The sequence below is a fragment of the Bactrocera tryoni genome, unplaced genomic scaffold, assembly GCF_016617805.1.
Source record: "Bactrocera tryoni isolate S06 unplaced genomic scaffold, CSIRO_BtryS06_freeze2 scaffold_7, whole genome shotgun sequence".
Classification (NCBI taxonomy): domain Eukaryota; kingdom Metazoa; phylum Arthropoda; class Insecta; order Diptera; family Tephritidae; genus Bactrocera; species Bactrocera tryoni.
Window position 1 is genome coordinate 19500907 of NW_024396366.1, and position 9641 is coordinate 19510547.

The 9641-nt window shown below is 36.2% G+C and overlaps 1 protein-coding gene across 1 annotated transcript; it reads right to left on the minus strand.

The window, feature by feature from the left end:
• Positions 1 to 2713: 2713 nt before the first annotated feature.
• Positions 2714 to 9215, minus strand: LOC120781833 (tigger transposable element-derived protein 6-like). Its single transcript, XM_040114054.1, has 3 exons — positions 8844 to 9215; positions 8549 to 8749; positions 2714 to 2785 (listed from the first exon to the last, which is right to left on the minus strand). The coding sequence occupies exons 1-3, from the start codon at positions 9213 to 9215 to the stop codon at positions 2714 to 2716; spliced, it is 645 nt and encodes a 214-aa protein (XP_039969988.1).
• Between the last annotated feature and the right edge of the window lie 426 nt (positions 9216 to 9641).

Consider the following 9641-nt stretch of genomic DNA (forward strand, 5'->3'; position numbering starts at 1 on the left):
AGTTTGCTACATTTTCATACAAGAAGAGTTCACGTACAGTTATGTCTGTACAGAGAAATATGCTTCTTACGCAATTTCCCAGTTATCAGCTGTATTTGCTTTCTTATTTTTATACTCTCGCAACAATGTTGCTAACGAGAGTATTATAGTTTTGTTCACATAACGGTTGTTTGTAAGTCGTAAAACTAAAAGAGTCAGATATAGAGTTATATATACCAAAGTGATCAGGGCGACGAGTAGAGTCGAAATCCGGATGTCTGTCTGTCCGTCCGTCCGTCTGTCCGTCCGTCCGTCCGTGCAAGCCGTAACTTGAGTAAAAATTGAGATATCATGATGAAACTTGGTACACGTATTCCTTGGCTCCATAAGAAGGTTAAGTTCGAAGATGGGCAAAATCGGCCCACTGCCACGCCCACAAAATGGCGGAAACCGAAAAGCTATAAAGTGTCATAACTAAGCCATAAATGAAGATATTAAAGTGAAATTTGGCACAAAGAATCGCATTAGGGAAGGGCATATCTGGACGCAATTTTTTTGGAAAAGTGGGCGTGGCCCCGCCCCCTACTAAGTTTTTTGTACATATCTCGGAAATTACTATAGCTATGTCAACCAAACTCTACAGAGTCGTTTTCTTCAAGCATTCCCATATACAGTTCAAAAAGGGAAGAAATCGGATAATAACCACGCCCACCTCCCATACAAGGGTTATGTTGAAAATCACTAAAAGTGCGTTAACCGACTAACAAAAAACGTCAGAAACACTAAATTTTACGAAAGAAATGGCAGAAGGAAGCTGCACCCAGGCTTTTTTTTAAAAATTGAAAATGGGCGTGGCCTCGCCCACTTATGGACCGAAAATCATATCTCAGGAACTACTAGGACCGATTTCAATGAAATTCGGTATATAATATTTCATCATCAGGGTGTTAACATGTACGAAATATGGGTGAAATCGGTTCACAACCACGCCTTCTTCCAATATAACGCTATTTTGAATTCCATCTGATGCCTTCTCTGTCTAAATATCGGGTGATTTTTTAAGAGCTTGATAACTTTTTTAAAAAAAAAACGCATAAAATTTGCAAAATCTCATCGGTTCTTTATTTGAAACGTTAGATTGGTTCATGACATTTACTTTTTGAAGATAATTTCATTAAAATGTTGACCGCGGCTGCGTCTTAGGTGGTCCATTCGGAAAGTCCAATTTTGGGCAACTTTTTCGAGCATTTCGGCCGGAATAGCCCGAATTTCTTCGGAAATGTTGTCTTCCAAAGCTGGAATAGTTGCTGGCTTATTTCTGTAGACTTTAGAGATGCTAACAAACTTTTTGTTGCCAAAAATGGAAGAACTGAACTTGGTTGACATGTGGTTTCAACAAGATGGCGCTACATGCCACACAGCTCGCGATTCTATGGCCATTTTGAGGGAAAACTTCGGAGAACAATTCATCTCAAGAAATGGACCCGTAAGTTGGCCACCAAGATCATGCGATTTAACGCCTTTAGACTATTTTTTGTGGGGCTACGTCAAGTCTAAAGTCTACAGAAATAAGCCAGCAACTATTCCAGCTTTGGAAGACAACATTTCCGAAGAAATTCGGGCTATTCCGGCCGAAATGCTCGAAAATGTTGCCCAAAATTGGACTTTCCGAATGGACCACCTAAGACGCAGCCGCGGTCAACATTTAAATGAAATTATCTTCAAAAAGTAAATGTCATGAACCAATCTAACGTTTCAAATAAAGAACCGATGAGATTTTGCAAATTTTATGCGTTTTTTTAAAAAAAAAAGTTATCAAGCTCTTAAAAAATCACCCGATACATATCTCGGAAACGACTATAGCTATGTCAACCAAACTCTACAAAGTCGTTTCCTTCAGGCATTTACATATACAGTTCAAAAATGGAAGAAATCGGATAATAACCACGCCCACCTCCCATACAAAGGTTATGTTGAAAATCACTAAAAGTGCGTTAACGGACTAACAAAAAACGTCAGAAACACAAAATTTTACGGAAGAAATTGCAGAAGGAAGCTCCACCCAGGCGTTTTTTAAAAATTGAAAATGGGCGTGGCCTCGCCCACTTATGGACCAAAAACCATATCTCAGGAACTACTACACCGATTTCAATGAAATTCGGTATATAATATTTCATCATCAGGGTGTTAACATGTACGAAATATGGGTGAAATCGGTTCACAACCACGCCTTCTTCCAATATAACGCTATTTTGAATTCCATCTGATGCCTTCTCTGTATAATACGAGTACATACATTAGGAACCAATGATGATAGCGGAATAAAACTTTACAAAAATACGGTATTTGAAAAATATGTAAATGACGTATAATGAAATCTCGATTATCACTTTATCATGCGAGAGTATAAAATGTTCGGTGACACCCGAACTTAGCCCTTCCTTACTTGTTTTATATCCGATTACACAGCAGCACCAGCACCACAACTTCACTTATACAGCACAGGAAAGGAAAAGGGAAGAAACAAAACTGTTTTACCGCAGTACACTTATTCAAGCATTTAAGTATTGCTTGAATAAGTGTTGGTCAATGTTGTTTTGAAGACAGGAATAGGGGTATTCCAACACGCCCCCTCAAAAACAACATATTTAAACTTAATAAAACATATTCATTAATTACATACTCATTATTATAAAATTATTCTAATGTGGGTGGTGTGCATTCTGGGAGTTATTCAGTGATCCAGCATTTGCTGCAAGGATTCGGGGAAACCCAGATAAAACCCGATCAGATCACTCTTACAAATCTAGTTTGACAAACAAATTGATTCAAATTATTCAAAAAACTTAACATATTAAAATTAACAAAATTCTTCAATGAATTTACTTAGTAATCTTAAAGTTTACAGTATCGGCAAACAATTCATCAGTTATCTTTCACTAGTCCCAATTCTTTCCGCAACTCTTCAAATCGTGAGGTCGGCAATGGCTTCGTAAATATGTCCGCAAGCTGGTTTTCTGTGGAAATATACTCAAGACAAATGGTATTACATTCGATCTGCTCTCGTGTAAAATGATATTTTATATCTATGTGTTTAGCCCGTTTATGACATGAGGGGTTATTTGCTATGCTTATGCAGCCGTGATTATCTTCGTAGATTTTGATTGGGGTTTTCAGATTAATATTAACACTGCTAAGAGATTTTAGCCATAGCGCTTCTCTCACGGCTTCAAATAGGGCCATATACTCTGCATCAGTTGACGAGGCTGCTACTGAGTTCTGCCTCTTTGTGTTCCAACATATTAGGTTTGAGTCAAACATTTTAAATAAATACCCTATGGTACACGAAACCAATTATTGTTTATTGTATTTTTAAATGCTGTATTTCTTTTGAAAACAAGTTTCATATCTATGCTACCCTTTAAATACCTCAGAACTCTCTTTAAGCACTGCCATAATTCGGAATTATTTTTACTACTATATCTACTCAAGATATTAACTGCAGTAGTTAAATCTGGACGTGTACACAACATTATGTACATTAAACATCCTATGAGGTTACGACATGGGGCATTACAGTTTTCATCAGAATTAAGTTCATCATAATTTAGTTTGCTTGGTAAGGGTGTACTAACTGCGTTGCAATTATCCATGTTGAATTTATTCAAAAATCTTTTAACATATGCAGCCTGACTTAAATGAATTTCATTTTCATACACTTCTATTCTTATTCCAATAAATTGTCCTATTTCTTTAAGGTCTGTCATTCTAAATTTTTCCATTAGATACCTTTTAAAATTATTCATTGTTTCCATATTTCCCGTAGCTATTACTACATCATCAACATACAACAGCACATATATATTTTCTTTGATATTTCCTTTATCAAGAATATATATATAGCGATCTACTGAAGAGTTAACGAACTTACAGTCTTTCAATGCTTGCTCAAATACTTCAAACCAGCATCTAGCGGCTTGTTTGAGTCCGTAAATTGCCTTATTCAATTTACACACATTGTCATCATTGCTTGGTACACCTTGAGGAAGTTTCATATAAATTTCCTTTTTCAATGTGTCGTTTAAGAAAGCTGTTTTTACATCCATTTGATGAACTTATAAGCTGTACTGTACTGCTAAAGATAATATAAATCGAAAGCTTGAAATTCTAGCTACTGGGGCAAAAGTCTCTTCATAATCGACTTGATACTTTTGGGTAAATCCTCGTGCAACTAGTCTTGCTTTATATCTAATTGGATCTCCTAGTTCGTTATATTTAATGGAAAATACCCACTTGCTATCAACAATGTTTTTATTCTCAGGCCTTTTTGAAACTGTCCAGGTATTATTTAACTTATGGTCATTCAATTCTGTATTTATGGCTTGCTCCCAAGAGGATTTGTCCTTCCTATACTGAATTTCATCAAATGTATTTGGGACATCGTTAAAAACAGTGTGCGCATTTAAAACAAATTTATTTAAATTATTATCATCTTCATTATATGATATCTGGGGCTTAGTTTTCAATCTCTCACTTCTTCTACTCATTATTTCAGAGTTATCGGTTGCAATTGGATTCTCAGCAGTTTCAATATTTTCTACAAGTTCAGCTGTTTCACTTTCCCTACTCTCATTGGGGTTGGTTGTTCCCTTACTTTCATTCAGGGAATCAACTCGCTTTCTTTTCTTACTTTCATTCAGAAAATTTTCATTAGTTTCCTTACTATCGTTCAGGAATTGTGTGTTGTCGCATTTGGAGAACTCTGTCTCTTTAATTTCCTTACTTTCATTCGGGAAATTTTCATTTACACTTTCCTTACTGTCTTTCAGGAATGCTGTTTCAAATTTAACAGCTCTAGAATTAACCATATTGGTTTCATCTACAACAACATCTCTTGCAACAATAAATTTGTTATTAACAGCATCCCACAATCTTAAACCATTTGGTTCATAGCCCACAAAAATGGTTTTGAATGATTCAAATGTTTAAGATTAGGCTTTTTATTGTGCCACATCTCATACGGAGTCACCGTACTATCAACAATTGCTCTGCTTGAAATTCTGTTAATTAAGTTGCAGTTAATACTGCTTCACCCCAAAAACTTTTGTTTAGTTGTGCACCACTAACCATGGCACGAGCTTTTTCTGTAATCGTTCGGATCATTCTTTCCGAAACGCCATTTAACTGTGGGGTATGCGGCACTGTTAAGTGATAGGAAATTCCCTTCCTAACACAAAACTGTCGCATCTCATTTGATAGGTATTCTCTACCATTATCAATATACAAATTAACAATTTTTAAGTTAAAATGCGCTTCACTCTTCGCCACAAAATCTTGAAACATGTTAAATACATCTGATTTATTTCTCATAAGATAAATTACACAATAGTGAGTAAACTGATCAACAAAGATCACGAAATAATTTTTATCATTTAGGGTAACTGGAGATATGGGACCACAGACATCTGAGTGAACTACAAATAGGGGCCTTTTTATATGGGTCTTATCCTTAAACTGTTTAAACGGTAATATAGCCTGTTTTCCATTTAGACGTGGTTCACAAATTTCTCCTTATATCTAGTTCTAAATTCTTTAAAAGGTTAGTGTCACTAAACATATTCTTTTACTTTATTTCCAATAATTTGCCATTACTTATATGGCCAAACCTCTCATGCCATAACCGAAAATTACTTTTAAGTTTCGCATCTATGCTATATGCTTGAAACGTAACAATAGGTATATTATTTAACATACCTGTATTTTCAACAATCGTCAATCCATTTTTAGAGATGGATACACCTTCCTTGTCAAATTGTATTGACATGCCTGCCTCCTGCAGACGCTTCACCGAAATTAAGTTTCCTACAGCCTGCTTTGAAAATAGCACGTCCTCCAGCGTGATGTCGTATTCATTGCGCAATCGCACAATGCCACGCTTTGTTGCATAGATGTATTCGCCTTGCTTGGCAACTGCAATCTTCAGTGGCGGCACCAACTCCACAGCGTCAATATAAAGTAGCTCATCATTTATTAAATGGTCACTTGCTCCCGAATCAAGGATAAAATCACACTTATCCATTGATTTGGTACTTTTCACTTTTACCATAAATGCGAAGCCCTATTTTCTTTGTTTTTATCATTTATTATTCTTTTATAATGAAAACAATCTTTTTTAATGTGACCTTCTTTGCCACAGTGATGACATTTAACCCTACTTTTAATATTTCCCTTAAACGGTTTCTTTTGTTTATATCCCTGCCTTTTAAATGAATTATTTTTATAAGTGTTTGTTTTGTTTTTAACTACCGCATTCATAATTTTCGTGCTTGTGTCGTTACTATCATTTTATACTCTCGCAACAATGTTGCTAACGAGAGTATTATAGTTTTGTTCACATAACGGTTGTTTGTAAGTCCTAAAACTAAAAGAGTCAGATATAGGGTTATATATACCAAAGTGATCAGGGCGACGAGTAGAGTCGAAATCCGGATGTCTGTCTGTCCGTCCGTCCGTCTGTCCGTCCGTCCGTCCGTGCAAGCTGTAACTTGAGTAAAAATTGAGATATTATGATGAAACTTGGTACACGTATTCCTTGGCTCCATAAGAAGGTCAAGTTCGAAGATGGGCAAAATCGGCCAACTGCCACGCCCACAAAATGGCGGAAACCGAAAACTTATAAAGTGTCATAACTAAGCCATAAATAAAGATATTAAAGTGAAATTTGGCACAAAGGATCGCATTAGGGAGAGGCATATTTGGAAAAGTGGGCGTGGCCCCGCCCCCTACTAAGTTTTTTGTACATATCTCGGAAACTACTATAGCTATGTCAACCAAACTCTACAGAGTCGTTTTCTTCAGGCATTTCCATATACAGTTCAAAAATGGAAGAAATCGGATAATAACCACGCCCACCTCCCATACAAAGGTTATGTTCAAAATCACTAAAAAAGCGTTAATCGACTAAGAAAAAACGTCAGAAACACTAAATTTTACGGAAGAAGTGGCAGAAGGAAGCTGCACCCAGCCTTTTTTAAAAATTGAAAATAGGCGTGGCGCCGCCCACTTATGGACCAAGAACCATATCTCAGGAGCTACTAGACCGATTTCAATGAAATTCGGTATATAATATTTTCTTAACACCCTGACGACATGTACGAAATATGGGTAAAATCGGTTCACAACCACGCCTTCTTCCAATATAAAGCTATTTGGAATTCCATCTGATGCCTTCTCTGTATAATACGAGTATAAACATTAGGAACCAATGATGATAGCAGAATAAAATTTTACAAAAATACGGCATTTGAAAAATTTGTAAATGACGTATTATGAAATCTCGATTATCACTTTACCATGCGAGAGTATAAAATGTTCGGTGACACCCGAACTTAGCCCTTCCTTACTTGTTTATTTTAATCTCCTGGTCTAGAAATCTATTTCTCACAAAAGCTAACGTTAGATTATCTTCAGATAATGTCTCTATTGCTGAGATGACGCCATCGTAAGATGAAGGCAATGTAATCAGCAAATGAGAGATCTTATCCATCTCTTCAATTTTTGCTCCTGCTGCTAGTAACTCACTAATCAATTCGTCGAAAATGTTAAAATGGGACAGTAGCGACTTCTTACTCGATAGCTTGAGAGAAAGCAAACGTTTTCTAACTGCCAATTGCGACGCCAGACTCTTTCGTTCATATATAGCATCTAAATTTCTTAGAATTTCACACGCCGTTATGTCGCTTGTGGCGAAATTAAGAAAAGCATCACTTAAATATTCTATTAGCGTACTTTTCGCACAACGCTCGGCTTTCTTCCATTCCTCGTCTGCCTCATGAGGTGCACTATTATCAATCACTTTAAGAATATCCATTTCAGCCAATAGAGCCCTAATCCTAAACTTCCATATCGCGTATTTCTCGCCATCGAACGGTTTAATGTTGCGCTTTGCCTTGTCCATTGTATTTCATACACAAACACAGCCTTTCAAACTAATGCGTAGTACACGACCCGCTTCTTTGAAAAATGAATTTCACCAGAAATTGAAATACAGTAAATCCCGCTTAAGTGCCAGACCTAACGATGTCAGGTTTTTGTGGCACTTAAGCGGGAGTGGCATTTAAAAGAAACCCGCTTAAGTGCCATATGGTACTTACGAAGACTTCTTTTATGAACTTTTCTAAAAAGCTGCATAGATATATTTTTGATTAAATCAATTGATTATAATTTACAAAAATTAATAAAAAAAAGAACGAAAAAGAAAACAATTTAACAAAGAGACCTTTCTTGAGATCAAAGCTTTTAAAATTAAATTATTAATTCAAGTTTACATATGGGTAGGTACATGCATTTTATGTACTTATCTACTTATTTATATGTAATAAAGTAGTTTCGCTTCAATTTAAAAAAAGAAATCAGTAATTTTTTTCTGACGAAGATTTTGAAATTTCTTTTTGAAAAGCTTTTCTTCCAAAGTTTCAATTTCTTCGGCGTCAATATTGTTGTAATCTACAAACTTCTTAATAAGGCTAAGAGCACTTAAAGTTTCAGCAAAGGAAGGCGGGTCAGTTACGGCATCAACTGCAGATTCTTCTGATGATTCAACATCAGCCTCATTTAATACATCTTTTACTATTTCCTCATCAGTAAGAACACCAAAGCAATCAATGTCACTGTCGCACGCAACGTATTCATCAAAGTTATGTATTTCAATAGGGACATCTACTATTTCCTCGATAGGGTCGAACGAAATATCTTCTACTTGAAATCCGGCCTACAAAACGAAATTCAAGAATTTTAAATTAAATACACACCTGCAATATTTTGCTTTTCATAGTTCAAGCATAATTATTAAGAGCTAAACTTACTTTTTGAAAGCAATTTCTTATGGTATCGCTTTTAACAAGCCACCACGCCCGTTTAATAAAATTAAGGGCATCAAGTATTGAAATCGATGTTATAAATTGTTTAATTGACAAGCCGTTCTCTTTTGCAAGTATTTGTTTTCGAAAGATTATTTGTCTGAAATAAACTTTAAAGCAGTGTATAATCCCTTGGTCGAGAGGCTGCAACAGTGATGTCGTGTTTGGTGGCAAAAATGTAATCTTTACATTCTCAACATTCAAACCATCAACTTTATGGCTGGCTGCGTTGTGAACTATTAAAAACACCTTTGGCTTTTGCTTTCCCATTTCATTGTCAAATTCCTTCATTATCATTGACCACAAAGATCCAGTCATCCAAGCTTTGTTCTGGGAATAGTATGGCAGCGGCACAACTTTTCCCTTAAAACACCTCGGGTTTTTCGACTTTCCAATTGCAAAAACTTTTTTGAAGGTTCCATCTGAATTACATAAAAATAACAGAGTCAGGCGGGCCTTTTGTGCCTTACCGCCCACCGCCTTTTCTCCTTCTTTACACAACGTTCCGCTTGGAAGAGCCTTGTAAAAAAAGACCGCTTTCATCCGCATTAAATATATCGCCTGGCTCGTAGTCCTTTATTAAGGTATTTAAAACTTCATTGCGGTAGTTTTCCGCCGCCGTAGTATCAGCATCTGCTGCCTCGTCTTGAATTTTTTTAAATTTAATATTTTCACGTCGCTGCCAACGCCACATCCAACCAGCAGTTGGCTCAAAGTCGCAGCCCGTTTTAAGTGCGAATTCCT

Excerpts from the sequence above, each read along its gene's own strand:
- LOC120781833 (XM_040114054.1), bottom strand. The coding sequence starts at position 9,215 with ATGACTGGATCTTTGTGGTCAATGATAATGAAGGAATTTGACAATGAA. Across the intron at positions 8,750-8,843 it reads TAAGAAATTGCTTTCAAAAA|GCCGGATTTCAAGTAGAAGA; the intron begins GTAAGTTTAGCT and ends TTCGTTTTGTAG. Across the intron at positions 2,786-8,548 it reads AAGAATCTGCAGTTGATGCC|ATTTGTAAGAGTGATCTGAT; the intron begins GTAACTGACCCG and ends TTGTCAAACTAG.